Source organism: Drosophila sechellia, chromosome 4 (assembly GCF_004382195.2).
Source record: "Drosophila sechellia strain sech25 chromosome 4, ASM438219v1, whole genome shotgun sequence".
Classification (NCBI taxonomy): domain Eukaryota; kingdom Metazoa; phylum Arthropoda; class Insecta; order Diptera; family Drosophilidae; genus Drosophila; species Drosophila sechellia.
In genome coordinates, this window is record NC_045953.1 from 124250 (window position 1) to 140660 (window position 16411).

At 32.2% G+C, this 16411-nt stretch overlaps 1 protein-coding gene across 17 annotated transcripts in view; it reads left to right on the forward strand.

Annotated features, from left to right (window-relative positions):
* The window catches only part of LOC6620279 (protein pangolin, isoforms A/H/I/S), a 43424-nt gene extending 27160 nt beyond the window's left edge, over positions 1-16264 (forward strand). For 9 of the 17 annotated variants that reach the window (XM_032723989.1, XM_032723990.1, XM_032723985.1 and 6 more), the window contains one exon: positions 5576-7314. In XM_032723989.1, the coding sequence (XP_032579880.1) occupies positions 5576-6665 (1090 nt within the window). In that variant the 3' untranslated portion in view covers positions 6666-7314. Of the gene's footprint in view, positions 1-2664; positions 3111-5575; positions 7315-15800; positions 15875-15968 lie in introns of those variants that run through there. The other 8 variants (XR_004362311.1, XR_004362308.1, XM_032723982.1 and 5 more) reach the window with 6 other exon arrangements.
* The last annotated feature ends 147 nt before the right edge of the window (positions 16265-16411 follow it).

Consider the following 16411-nt stretch of genomic DNA (forward strand, 5'->3'; position numbering starts at 1 on the left):
GGCACTATGCAGCCACTTTTTTGGTGACGCCCAAAATTGCTCTCTGTCCGCTCGCTTATGCTGAGAGTGTCAGAAATCTAAAACTGGAATTTGCTTGTTTGTGTGAGTAAAAACAAAACACGAATAAATAATAAAAAAATATGTGTGTGTACTTGTGCTAGAAGACGATTTTCGGGCCGAAATCAATTCCGATCGAAGAAACGAATTTAAGGCCATTACAATTGTAATGGGGTCCTATATTTATATGACCTTCGAGTTAATTTTTCACTACTTTAGTATTGCAACAATACGACTTATATTGAATATAATCTCGGTTATATAGCGACAATTTGAAAAAATCGAGGAGCTCTGCGTATAGTCAACTTTAAGCAAACGTATTAAGGGAAATTAAAAGAAAACCAAAAAGTTGGAGCGCTTTTCTTCCCACCGAAATTTGAGCACTTTTTAAAAATATCAAATTGGAATATAACAAAATAATTCAAATGAATCTAATTTGAAGGTTAAATAATAAAACTGGACCATTTACATACATTATTATTAAGTCAAATCACTTAAGAAATATACTAAATAATTAAAGCAAATGCAAAGGAAATTATTATAACTACTGTAATTTAAAACGTAAATTTTCCAAAAAGAAGTCATTACATTGAAAAAAATTTATTTCGTTAACATAAAACGTAGTGGAAAATAAAAATTTATAAAATAAACAAAAATATGAAAACTGTTTATTGCAAAAGTCATATCTTAAGGCACGAAGTGCAACAATCATTGCCTTATTAATTTTTCACACGTCGCAAGCCGAATTCTCTAATGACAAATATTCTAATATAGTCATTTGTGAAATTTATTTTGGTATATTATGTACATAGATTCGGCTATTACTATTTGTAAGCTATATTTAAATAATAATAATGTTAAGGCAATGCAAAACAAGAATTTTTTTACATTGTGCCAATTGATCAAAAATAATATAGATTTAAAGTCTAAGAACTTCTAAGGTGAAGCGCATATTTTGTCAAATTTAGAATGCATGAGCATACGTGCGCACCATACAGTTGTCTGCTATCACTGTATGCGTAGAAAAGAGCTGTTTGCTCTAGCGCTCTTCACTCTCTCGCTCTTGAACAAAAATTCGAGAGAGCCTGGAGACACCTCTAGAGCTACGCCGAAAAAATCATGTGCCAAAAAATCTTTTGACGTTACGCATCTTGTTATTCTAGTGTCTTTTTTACAAATATCAAAGTTTACGGAATTTACCGTAAAAACAAGAGAAAATGCTATAGTCGAGTTCCCCGACAATTAAACACCCGTTAATTACCTAGTGCGAACCCGAAATTTCATCAGTTTTCTGGGTACCGATAGATAGTGGGGAATAAATTGAGGAAACAATTAAAAAAATGTTTAAAAGTGTGGCCGGCTTGTACAGTGGGCGTTTACAAGCCTAATAAAATTATGAAAAAATATCAAAACATTTTGCAAAAGAGATGGACAGTTTTAGGGCGTTAGAGCGGGCGTGGCAAAAAGTTTTTTTTGCAAATCTATGGAAATATATAAGACTAATAAAAATGCGAAAAAAATATCAACCGTGATAGTTTTGTGCGGTTTGTGGGCGTTAGAGTGGGCGTGTCTACAAACTTGCGCAGCGTCTTTGTTTCTGAGTCTCAACCCTTTAGCTTTTATAGTTAATGAGATCTCGACGTTCATACGTACAGACGGAGACTTCAAGAATATATACACTTTATAGGGTCGGAAACGCTTCCTTCTGCCTACGAGTAACGGGTATAATTACCTTGTTAATCAAGCCAAATGTATTTTATTTATTTTATTTAATCAAAAAACAAGCCGCGTGAATGGATTATAAGAAAATATGCCTTTTCAGTACATGAATACAAAATACCAGATATGATCTTTTGTTTAGGATTTGATATTCATTTGTTTTCATACGTACATACGGAGACGTCAAGAATATATACACTTTATAGGGTCGGAAACGCTTCCTTCTGCCTGTTACATACTTTTCAACGAATCTAGTATACTCTTTTACTCTATGAGTAACGGGTATAATTACCTTGTTAATCAAGCCAAAATGTATTTTATTTATTTTATTAAACAAAAAACAAGCCGCGTAAATGGATTATAAGAAAATATGCCTTTTCAGTACATGAATACAAAATACCAGATATGATCTTTTGTTTAGGATTTGAGTATTTTTAATTCCAGTGTTAGAGAACGGGAACGTGGAACTTTATAATGGGTTTGTGCGTAGCTAATGGTGCCAATGAAAAGTGTATGTTTACAGCAAATATAATTGTCAAGCAGAGAAAATTTTTTTTGCAGATTTGGATAAATTATTGAACAGTTTCATTTTATACTTCACTAATCGGAAAGCAGATAAACATATCACTCCATCGTATAGTACACGCATAGAGCAAAGTTAGCTCATTAATATATGTTGATTTTTTTTGTGTTTTTATAATTCACTGGCGGGAGCGTTAAAAATAAAGGTGTATTTTGTTGAGTAAAATAATTTTTGTATTACCTAAATACATCGTATATTAATATAAAATATTAAATTCATTAATTACATATTTCCCCATTTTAATAATGACGGTTAATCACATTGTTTTTGACTTTTTATTGACTCTTACCTGACCAATATTTAAGTCCCAATTTGGGTGTCATTTCATCCGTAAGCAACAATGGCAGCAGCGTTGGCATCACCAGTAATGCAGCAGTCAACAGCATTGGTGTTGGCATGCTGGCACCTATTGTAAGTGGGGGTACGGTAATGTTGCCCAACTCGTCATCATCGTCCTCCTCATCATCATCCACCTCGTCTTCTCATACACATGTACAATTGATGGCTACCAATAATGGAAACGCAGTAGCATCTTTAAATGGAATAACAGTTACAGCTGGAGGAGGTGGTGGTGCAGCAAGCGCATGTTCACAGCAATTGTCCCCGCAGGCACCACCGACATATGTAAATCTATAGATCCAAATAAAAGAGTGCAGCAAAGGAACAATAACATCTGAAGCCCCAGGAAACAATAAACTAAAGCAATGATGACCAGTTTTTACATCTTAAAATTTCTTCAACATCCAAGCCCGTAAATAACAAATCAAACAATTAATATAAATGCATATCAGGGTTTACAAAATAGCTCCTCTTTGTGTATATAAAGACCTATATACATTTACCTATTGCATGGTTATTTTTTCTGATTTAAATTAAAGATCGGCAATGAAAATACCCAATTTCATTCCATATATTGAAATATGAAAATAATTTACTTTTGTTTTCTGATGAACTATTAAAGCTAGTTAATGTTGTGTGGTTCCTAAAATCCCATTCCAGTTTTCTTATAAAAGTATTTCAAGGATAGATAGGTAGAATTTTAAATGCAATACATTTTCATTAAATATAATATATTTGTATATTCAGTACTCTTAATTAACGTATTGTACTGAAACAGATTAAAAAATGTTATCGAGTAACTCTAGCGGAGCTTTTCTGTTTGTCCGTTCATTTAAGTGTCGTTATTTATAACAACCTAGAAAAATTTAAAAACTTTTCTGTGTTCCAACCGACATAGCAGAGGCACAAATATTGAAACATAGTGACTAGATTTACTTTTGTCAAAATAATTTATTTATTACATTTTTTAAAATGTTTAACTTTTTCGAGCTTTAAGTAAGATAAGTTTTGTTAAACCCTGATATACGTTTTTAAAAAGGACTACATTGTTATTTGTTCTATTTGATGTGTGAAATATACAAAATCATAGAATATTTCCTTTATTTCCTCCGTTATTTGTATTAAGTTTACTTGTATTGTTTTTGGTGATGCACTTTTTTTTGCTTTTCTTAGTGCAATAACCTCCTATTTCCTAATGTTGTAACAATTTTAATATTTAATTGCCATTAAAGATAAACTGCTTAAATTGTCGACTCAAACCTAAAAAAATATGGTATAATTCATCTCATACAAAGTTAAAGCACGAAATGTATATATTTTTGTTATGTTTTATTCCATTAAACATTAATCACAACAGATTTTTAACATATTTTAGAAATAAATAATTTCATATTCGTATTAGCTTGAAACTGAAAATAGAATGTAAATTCTCAATATGCATTTTGCCATACTCTGCTATTTCCTACAAGCACGACCATCGTGATATATCTTTATTACTCACATTGGCAAGCTAATGCGAGAGGAAAATTGCTTTCGACTTTGTTTCAGTTTAAAAATATGCTGAACTGTTCAAAAACGATTTAATATATATAAAAGTGACTTTACAAATTTTTTTTTTAAACTGTAATAATTTAAGGTTTTCTTTTGAAATATTTCTGTAACTTTTATGGTCTGCCCGCCGATTTTGTCGTCAAAAATTATCATCAAAAACATTCGTATTTTCAAATACTATCTAATAATCTATAGGCAAAACTACATCTATGAAACATCACGGCAAAGTGTTTTATTGTTCGTTTAAATTGAATTCCATTAAACAATAAATAATTAGCATAGTTTAAATTTAAAAAATATTACTTGTTTACGTTTACCTTTTCTTATGTATTTTTTTAATTTTCTATACATTTTTGTTTTCTATTTTGTACACCTCTACGGGTGGTATTCAAAAGATTGCAATAAAGGAATTTTTCGATTAGTATCAGCAGCCGTGTTGATATAGCCCGTCCGACAGTCCGTCCATCCGTCCCGCACTACTAGTCTACCTTTCGATTGGTGTATAACTATCTGTTTTACAGACAATTATTGAATTCTATTGCTTAGTCATAATTAATGGATTACAAACAAGTGTAAAAAATGCACTGTAGACGAATGAGTCAACTTTTAACACACCGTTTCTTTTTCCACACAAATGCCACCTACAGTCGGTTACATTAATTAATTAAAACATATCAATTAACAGTCAGATTGGATACTTTTTTGAAGTCAAAACCAACTTGTGCAGCGTAGACTTTAAAAAAAGTTGTATGCATCATTTTTGACACACGTACAGTTTAATATGAATACTGCTATTATGGTTATTTTATAGTTTGATGTCAAATATGCATATATTCATATTTAAATACATATTTATCGGAGCGGATTATATAATGTACTATATAATGTAGTGCTCATAAGTATAATATTATATTATATTATATTTTAAAATTTTTGGAAACTCCAAATTTTATATGCGTTTCTTACACCTTAACTATCCTCTTTTTCCCAAAACTTTTTTCACGTCTAATTAGTACTAAGTAATTTAAAATCGAACGCGAATCGAGCCGTCTCCACACGATTTTTAGGGTGTAGTGTCGTGGCAAAGCGTCAACAAAGGAACTCACTGACTCGCGAGGCGGTAATAATGAAGAGAAATTTGCAATGGAATCGAAACCATATAGGCATGCTGTTTGTACTCTTAGGACTGAGATCCTTGCTGCATGAATTTTAAAATATTTGTTTTTGTATCTTATGGAATGCAAATACTTGGCACACTTTGTTGTTTATATATAAATATAATTTTTAGATTTAACTCATAATTATGTGTTTTTCTTTTTTACATAGGCGCAAAAAGAAATGTATTCGTTATATGGAAGCCCTGAACGGCAATGGGCCTGCCGAGGATGGCAGTTGTTTTGATGAACACGGAAGTCAGCTAAGTGATGACGACGAAGATGACTACGATGATGATAAACTTGGCGGAAGTTGTGGAAGCGCCGACGAAACCAATAAAATAGAAGATGAGGACTCGGAATCCCTTAATCAATCTATGCCAAGCCCAGGCTGTCTTAGTGGATTGTCCAGTTTACAAAGCCCATCGACAACAATGAGCTTGGCAAGCCCACTTAACATAAATGCAAATTCAGCAACCAATGTTATATTTCCTGCTTCTTCTAATGCGGTTTTAATTGTCGGCGCAGACCAGTCGACAGTACAGCAACGGCCAACATTGGTGTCAACCTCGGGATCGAGCAGCGGTTCAACCAGTAGCATAAGTACAACCCCAAATACGTCAAGTACAGTTTCGCCAGTTACATGTATGACCGGTCCGTGTCCAGGTTCATCTCAGGAACGAGCCATGATGCTTGGAAATCGGTTCAGTCACTTGGGAATGGGGCTAAGTCCTCCAGTAGTTAGCACGAGCACTAGTAAATCTGAACCATTTTTTAAGCCTCATCCCACAGTTTCCAATAATCCTATCTTTTCATTGCCGTCAATTGGTAATTGTAGTTTAAATATTTCTTCAATGCCAAACACATCCCGAAATCCTATTGGTGCTAACCCACGAGATATTAATAATCCCCTTAGCATCAATCAGCTGACTAAAAGACGTGATTATAAAAATGTTGACTTGATTGAAGCTAGTGAGTCAAAGACTATAGTTGCCCATGCCGCTTCATCCATTATTCAACACGTAGCAGTGAACGGCTATCATGCTAATCACTCGCTTTTAAATAGCAACTTAAGCCAACTTCATCACCAATTAAATAGTCGTACGGAAAAAGCCAATAGAAGTGAGAAGGCGATGCTGTCCGTAAGTAATCATTCTGTAAATAGCAATGAATGCCATAAAGAATCTGATTCGCAAGCTATTGTATCTAGCAATCCTCCAAACGCTGGATCTTCCGATAACGGCGTTATTAGCGTTTCATAACTGATCGCCAGGGATTTGTAGAATTGATTAATTAAAATTTTAATGTTTATGTGTGAGAAAGTAATTAAAATAAAAACATACGTGCAATAATTATTATTCTCGCCAGTCCAAAGCCATCTTATGAAACAACAGGCCATCAAAACTAGTGCCACGACTCACATCGCAATATTTCGATTTTGTTTTTTTAATAAAAATAAACATAGAATTGGTGCACAAAAATCTTTCGGAACGACTCCAACTGAGGCCAACCTTAAGGATTTCTATAAAGAAACACGAGTCAAATCTCAGGCTAGGCCGTGCCAAATAGAATAAACAGACAATACACACTAAAACTTAGTTACATAAACATATATTTCATTAGACTCTATATATCAATGAAACCATTTTGTATAGTTTTCTTCTTATTTAGCTTTAACCTACCAAATTATGTATTTTATTTTAAAATTGGACACTTGCCAAAATCCATTAATTAATGCCTCGCCCGCACATATGTATTTGGTCATATTTGTTGTGAGTATAATTAGTTAAATGGTTTCTGCACTAAAGCTAGGAGAACAAAAAACATGGACTACGACGATTGTCGAATCACTTAGGCTCTTGTATCCTAAACTTGTTCGTGTGTGGTTGGTTGAGTGTTTCATCAAAGAACTTTTCAACGTCATAATCATAACGTCACACCATCCCGCCTGAAGAAAGTCTAGATTCAAGACTCAAATAAAATTTTTCAAATATATTTTAATATTTCAATATCCTGAAACATTTATATTATGTATAGAATGCTAGGAAAATGAGCGATTAATTAAGCTGAACAAAAATTACATTGTTATTGCCGGGGATATAACGATTACAGACAGGATACTCTATCTAAAGAGTGCGTGTGCGTTATGACACAAGGCGGTAGGATGTCCCCGGGCATGTTCCCATTCGCTTTAAAACGTTAAATTTAACTTTGTTAAAATGTAATATTTCAAGGTGTATGATTTAAGGAAACGGGTCATCATATTGTATGCCGAAGAAGTCGGTTCCATTCTGGTCTTGTTTATTTAATTTAAAAGGGATGCATAAATTTTACATCTAAAACTAATACTAGCAGGCTGGCTAAACCAATATACCTTAAAATATTTCCGAATAGTCCTGAACATTTAACGTAATTACATAATCTTTTCATGGTTATAGAATATAACTTTGCCAAACGAAATATGGAAAATATTATTTTTAACGTAATAAGTTCGATACTATTTTCTTTAGTTAGGTTTCATAGCATACTTTCATTATTACATACATACAAGAAAAATCACTTATAATTTATTTTGAATTCATCATTGACTAATTACCGAAATGTTATAAATATATATTTTATTATTTTAAATTAAATGTAAAATAATATATGTGTACAATATATATTACAAGCTAAATGTAAATATGTATTTTCTTACATAGAACGTACTGATAATCTTTACGAATTTATTGACCATAAGACCTGATAGCCTTTATTCCATGTAAGCCGTAAAATCCACATCTACAAACTAAGAGATAATATTCTAGTATTAAGAAGTAGTTCATATTTAAAGAGTAAGTTTGGTCTGAGCATCCTTATAATTAAATGCAGTTTTATACTAGTCTCCAATCAGTTATTAAACACTTAATTATTTAATGTACAAATGTATTTTAAACTTCAATATCGGGCTTGTCGTACACGGTTTAACATTTCACTATAATATTTGTTTTTAATGTGTTTGTTCGAAATGTTTTAGGTTTAATTATCTGAAAACTTTAAATCACTTATATTAGTTTATATATGTACACCGGTACTTAATATACATATCCTGATTTTCCGGAACGACAATCCTGTAGATCCTATAACACTAGAGCCCTATGTAATCCATCGTATTTAAAACATATTTCACAAGAACATATTAAGTAAAGTAAAATGAGGCCAAACCTACAGGCTCTAAATTATTATACCGCTACTCGTAGAGTAGACATGCAGATTATAGTGGCACCTGAGCTAACACCCATAAACCGACGAAAGCTGATCCTCCCACATTTAACTATTTTTTTATTTTATTATTTGTCTTGCTTGAAATTGAAATTAAATCGTAATGCCAATAAAATTTTAAAATATCATCCTGTCACTCTGGGCTGATTGACGTGTATCTAATGATTTTAAAAACCTTATTTTAAGTAAAATATTTACAGTATTGCCAAATGTTGTTGCGATATGTATATATATATATATATATATATATATATATATATTTAATATTTAATAACATAAATAAAGTAATATTTTTAAAAAGGAAACCCTATAAAAGTATTGTGCATAAAATGTATTTTTATTTCTCTTTATTTTCTTTCCTTTTTATTAAGCCTTAACATTTGTAAATAATTTTAGAATATTGTAATTCACAAATATTTAAATAGGACATGATACATCTATTTTATTTTTATACATTTAATTTGCTAAATTTATAAAAAAAAAGTTTTAAAAACGTTAACCATGTTCTTCCTGTTTTAAAAATAAGAGAAACTGAATTATTTACTGCCGTGTATTTTTCTTTAAAATGAATATTTACTACTATTTTAAATATAAAATAAATATCGAATAAGTAATATGTTTTCTATAGCTTAGCTGGTCCGAAAATATTATTTTATAGAATATGTCTCAAGGGGTTTCACACTATTTAAGAATACTTACACCCACTACTCGTAGAGGTTGACTCAATGAAAAGATTGTCCCCATCAATGATTAAGATCTCCATCCAAGTCTGTTCGTATTTCGCACTTTAAAAAAGTTTTTGGATTTTTTTTAACCGGTTCCAATGCAATTTTGGCACTATTTTAAGGATTAAGGAGATTTAGGCGCCGCTCGATGGGATTTGAAACATTCGCTTTTAACATAAGTCTAATGGGTGTGAAACTCGATTATATTGCCAACAATAATTTTCAATTAATTGTTTCTTTGGAAGTTTTTTATTTTCAAACTTCTTAAAATATAGTTGAAAAGTTTTCTTATATATTATGAAAACTGTATCACTTTTAACTTGGATAAACGATTGTAAATTTTTAAAATTTTTTTGATTTAAAATTGTAATTATTTTGTATAAGCAAAACTTAAAAATTGGTATATAAATACAATGCTAAAATGTGTTGTGTTGATAAATAAGATCATCCCTAGACGTAGGGATAGTGGCAGTTAGTAAGCTAATTCTGTTTTCATACCAGTTACTTGTAGGGTAAAAGGGTATACCACAATCGATAAAAATGTAAGGTAGAAGTATGCGTTTCCCAACCAGAAAATATCAGGATCGATAGCCGGTCGACATGGCCATGTCCGTCTGTCGGTATGAGCGTCGAGATCTCGGAAACAATTAAGGCTGGAAAGCTAGGTTAGATATGCAGGATTCTACTGACACCTGCGCTGCGTGGACACGTCCACTCAGACTCCAACTTGAACTACCACGACCACACTTCTGTTTTATTATTTGTGTGTGTGGCCAATTTTTATCGGTTAAGCGATATGTGGGCGATATCGCTAAAACTGTCACTCCCAAAATTTATACCATAATTTGATTTTTTAATTGTCTTAATATTAATATAAATTTATATACATCCATTAATATAAATTTATATCGATTTGCGAAATAACTTTTTGTTTAATTTTAACTATTTGCCAACAAAGATGTTTAAATTTCTTGTACTCGCTCACAGCTAGCATAGTAACGGGTATCTTGGGGATACTCAAAAAAATGTCTATAATAGATTTTATATTTTACGAATTTTAAAATATTCTTAACATATTCTTAACATAATTGAGTTTTGACCTCACATACGCATGCACTTTATTTGATCAACATTTTAATCTTTACTTCACATGCTGCAATTTTTTTGTTTTAATAAAAAACATTTATACATAAAAATAGATAATTGTGCAATTTAAAAAAATTATAATCATACATAATGCTTAATAAAGGCTTCACTCCCGAAACTGTAAAAGTTGTAATAATTACTAAAAAAATGTACTACGATATTACGAAAAAAAAAAGTTTTAAAGAAATGAGTGTGTCATAAAAAATAATTATGATTACGCAATTCATACGCAATCTCATAAAGTAGAATAAAATGCTTTCAAAAAACCTATTAATGGGATTAGTGCTTTCATTTTTTGAAAACATTCTGGTTGCAGTAAAAATTTACCTTTTACCATTTATCTCCAACTGTTTTTAAGATTCATAACCAAACTCGGAATTTGTATGGTCCCAATAAATAAGTTTGGTGATATACAAATCCACCAATTATAATGTCTTATGAACCTATATTATGAAACCAAAAAATGTTGCGAAATTAATAAAGATAATTGGACTTTAAATTTACATCAAGTTTGGAAATTCAACAAATATACTGCTGTGATAAATCTAATTGACGATTTACATAGGGCTCTAGTCACATAGGTACATAATATAATATGATTATATAATTATAATTATAATTAATTATAATTAAATAATCATATATTATATATATATTTATATATATTTATTATATAAATACATATACATGTACATACATTTATGTACACATATATATGTATCCATCGTAAACATAACATAAATTTATTAAGAATCTGCGTTACAATAGTTCGGTGGTCCTGATAAGATAAACAAACGAACAAATCATATGTAATCAGAAGATGTATAAGGCCATTGCCAATTTAAAAGACTGTTTAACACAAATTTTATGCGTTTACTTCGAAGATTTGTCAGAACACAAAATTGCTTTAGTCATTAGGTTTAGTGCAAATCGTTATCTAAAATGTAATGTTAGTATAAAAATAAATAGCATAAGCTTTATTACATTCTAGTGGATAAAATAATATTTTGCGATTCTATCGTGCTTCCATTGTTTGTGTTTCTGTAAAATATTGCTTTTTATTCAAATGACATCGCAACCTTATTTGGTTGTTTAATAAATTACTCATTATTTCATTTCTATAATTTTTGTAAAAATCAATTATGTAACACGAGTAATACACTGTAATAATAGCACCCCATCAAATCAATTTAGTGGATCCACAACGAATATATAAACGTATTTGTATATACATAAAATATACTATATAAATTCATTTCATAATGTTAAAAATGAGTATATTTGCTTTTTCGAAGCTATGATTAAATATAAAATTAATTTTCATTTTTAATACTGCAATATTCATTATTATGTATCGGTCGACTGATGTATTCTTAGTGTAAGATAAGGTTCAGATAGCAGAACGGGTTAACAATCTTATACTAAACCTACACAGATATAAGGTTAAGATGATAGTAATCAGAACTATAAGTTTAATAAAATAGTATGAATACACATAGGTAATGAATAATGTTCGAAATATAGAAATAATGCAAACATACTGAATAATAATAAAAACATATTGAAACTATGAGCCTTTTATGTACCGACGAACGGTAGAATTATGGATACAATTCTTAAATTCAATCCTCATACAACCAAAGGAAGGGCGACGCAGGGGTGCGTGTTATTGCCAAATTAAAAAAAAGAAAATTATTACAAAATAAATGCGCAAAAAAAATGTTAACAAAATTTTACAACATAAATATTGCACACGCAAATGTCAATATATATATACATTAACTTCACTCAAATTATTTTAAAAGGTCACAAAAGCTGCATTAAACATTAAACATTTTTAATTGTTAAAATGAGTACCACACCTTTCGTCAACCTACCGAGTGCCGCTGTTGTACAAGATCGAGTAAATAAATTTTAAAACAAGAGAGAACGCTAGGTCGAGTTTCACGACTATCAGTCCGTTATTCAGTTAGTCCAAATTGGACTAATCAGGAATATCGGTAGAAATTGGGAAAAACTATTTTTAATGGCCCAAGGTGAGGGGGAATAGACTTTGGCGGTTTTTAGGGGTCAGAGTGGGCATGGACAAAAAGTTTTCGATATTTCGATAGAAATTACCAAAACAACTGACTTATTCAAAAATAATTAAATCATTTCTCGAATGTGTGGACGTGGCAGTTTTGGGCGGTTTGTGGTCATTACAGTGGGCGTGCCAACATAGGTCAACAAACTTGCGCTGCGTCTATGTCTATAGAATCTGTATGATTAATCTTAACCTTCTAGCTTTTATAGTTCCTGAGATCTCGTTCATACGGACGGACAGACAGAGTAACGGGTATAATAAGGGCCGGAAAACTGGTCCATATCGTTTTTTTTTTTTTTTTCGCACGGGACCGAGGGGCGCTGCCGTGTATCGTACGGCTCGGTTCGCGAGAAGATATAGACGCGATATAAAAAAGAGAACAGGAACGAGGAAATGATGTAAAATAACTATGTTAGATATTAGTGTTAGTAGGATCTAATTATGTAATAGAAACGATAAAATCGATTGCTTTAATAGCGGCAGAGAGTCAAGATTACAGATAATAGGATAAAGTCTATTATAGTCAGAACATAAAAATGTAAGATCTTAGATCTTAATTAGATCTACAATGATTTAAGATAAGGGGTATATAGTTTCTAGTGAATCTAGTTGGAACCGAGAAGTTAAGCCGACTAATCAAGTCGGGACTCTCAACATCCCCACGAATAAGCTTACAAATAAAGACTGTTCCAAGCATAGTTCTACGGTTAGCTAGGGACGGTAAATTAATTAAAAGTAGTCTACTGGAATAAGGAGGTAATATACGGTTTGCATCCCAGTTTAGGCGCCGCAAGGCAAAAAGTAAGAAGTTTTTTTTGGACCGATTCAATGCGATCCAAATGGACTGCGTATTGTGGACTCCAAACAGGTGATCCGTACTCGAGAATCGGACGGACTAACGAAATAAATAAGGTTTTAGTCAAGTAAGGATCATCAAATTCCTTAGACCACCTTTTTATAAAACCAAGCACACCCCTGGCCTTATTGACAATAGACGAAATATGGTCAGAAAATTTTAGTTTTGGGTCCAGAAAAACACCAAGATCATCAACTCGTGTTATTCTGTCCAAAGAGCACCCACTTAGAGTGTAAGCCGTGCGTATTGGGTTGGCACGACAAAAGGTCATAACTTTACACTTGGAGTCTACACTTTAAGTCTAATATGTTATCACGGCACCATATTTGAAATCGGTCTAGATCGGATTGTAAGTCCAAATGGCACGAAGTGTCCTTGTACTGGAGGCATAATTTAACATCGTCTGCGTACATAAGTACACGCGAATGTTTTATTATTAAGGGGAGGTCGTTAATAAATAAGGTAAAAAGAAGCGGACCAAGATGGCTCCCTTGTGGGACACCGGATGTGACTCGGAGAATAGAAGAAGAAAAGAATAAAGAAAGAGGACTTGTTGTGTCCTGCCACTCAGATAGCTTGAAATCCAATTTAGAACATCAACAGGGAAACCTATAAGATCAAGTTTTCTTATTAGTAGGTAATGTTTAACAGAGTCGAATGCTTTACTAAAATCAGTGTAGATGACATCTGTTTGAAGATTATTTTTGAAACCCTGTATTACGAAAGAAGTTAGCTCCAAGAGGACCTATAAGATCAAGTTTTCTTATTAGTAGGTAATGTTTAACAGAGTCGAATGCTTTACTAAAATCAGTGTAGATGACATCTGTTTGAAGATTATTTTTGAAACCCTGTATTACGAAAGAAGTTAGCTCCAAGAGGTTAGTGGTTGTAGATCTGCGTTTCATAAAACCGTGTTGACACGGTGATATCATTGATCTACAAAGGTGCTGCAAATGAGGAGTGATAACATTTTCGAAAAGTTTCGGATAGCCGACAATTTAGAGATTCCTCTGTTTTGAAACTCTATTTTGTGGAAAAATTAGCTCTGCCTGAAGTTTGTAAACATTTTTGTTAAAAAATTGTTATTGCATTTTGCTTCAACAAAGTATATAATTGCATTTGTTTACACGTAAGCTCCATCAATTAAAATACGGAGCGTGCTTAAATCTGATCAACCTTGTAGACCAGAAAACTAATGAAAGTAAACGCTGAAATGAGAAATCATGAAATTCAGCTGTTTTATGTGGGAACAAATTATATTTTTCTAAGACGTCCCTTGCAGATATCTGAAATATTACGTCGGTATGTTAGTGACCTGGTCCTGAAAAGGCACTAGAACCGACGACGTTTTCGCGTCGTGGGATCATGGTAAGCCTCTTATTCTCCAACATATGGAATAAATATTAAAAGTGCTTAAAAAGTTATTAGATTTGTATGATTCGCCAGTAATCAGTCCTGCTCCACAAGCCTAACTTTCGCTTGATTGGAACGATCGTGAATGTTTTGGCCACATTCCCTCCCCATCACACACCCGAGTGCCAATTGGATCGTCGCAAGTCGCGCAATATGATCCCCCCCTTTTACCAAGGTTGTTATTAGTTATGTCATCATTTCTGACCAACAGCACCCTATAAAATGTTCTCATTCTATCGTATTTGCGTTCATAATTGACATGGGCAAAAAACAACTATTAAGATTTTGAAGAAACATTACTACACAATAATTATTGTAGCGGACAGTATCGAATTCACCACCGGGAAACGGTGCACACGTCAACAATACTGCTAACTATTCAAGACTACAAGCGTCGCACTGAGGGCACTTGCATTTGTGCATACAAAACAATGCTGATACTTGACGCTGAAAAGTTAACTTTAATTTTAATCTGTAAAATTGCATTGCCTGGAAGAGGCTAAAAATAATATTTCGTTTATGATTAATACATTTTTTGGTTAACGTTCTTACACGGCTATGTTATGCGCAAAAAGAAAGGATCTTGGTATGAGAATATATATACATTAAAAGATATTAAAGAAAATTCCGGAACTGTGGTGTTCCGTCAAACATACCTCAAACCCATCCTGGACGATAAGATCTCGACGATCTGGATCATGGGCATGTCTACATATTATAATACCTCCAATATAATACAGATTAAAAACGTTATACAGATAAAAAATAAGTACCATCAAGCAGTTATTCTATATATATAAGTAAGAACGTTTGGTTTTTATTTTATATTGGTTAACAAAAATAACAACAAAATGCATGGGTTCATGTTTGTCACGGTTTACTATTGGCTTTAATTATTGAATTCCATTTCCAGTTTAGGTTCGCGTCGCTGCATGATTTGCCGACTCCGTCTTTTGATGATGTTTGCACATTTCGGATTTATTGCGGGTACGATGGATGACTAACACCATGACCGGAGTCGTTATTTGTCGAACTGGATTTTCTTTGTTACTATCACTCTGCACCCCTCCCTCTGTTTCAGATCCTTGTCTGATCGATGTGTGAATTTTTGAAGTCTTACGATCTCAATAAGATGGCGTACTTAACATAAATTTAGATCCATCAGGGGAATTCGAAAAAGTAAAAGGAAATATTTTGAAAGATTCTTTTGTGTTTTCGATTTTATTTATTTATTTTATTTTTAATTATATTAAAATTATATTATTCCTTAGCTTGAGCTACCGTGGGACCTTTAAGCTTATTAAAATCCACCCCTTGACGGAAGCTTTTTTAATTGAGAACAACGAAAACTATGAATAAAGTGTGGTGTATTTTGAAGTCATTTTTTATGTGAACCATCAACGATCATAAAATGCTTTCAACAAAACTGGAACAGAAAAGGTGCACATCAGATAACTTCAAAAATCAGTAGTTTTGCTTATGCTATATCTGACTATAAATACAAGCCACTTTAATCCTCTTTAA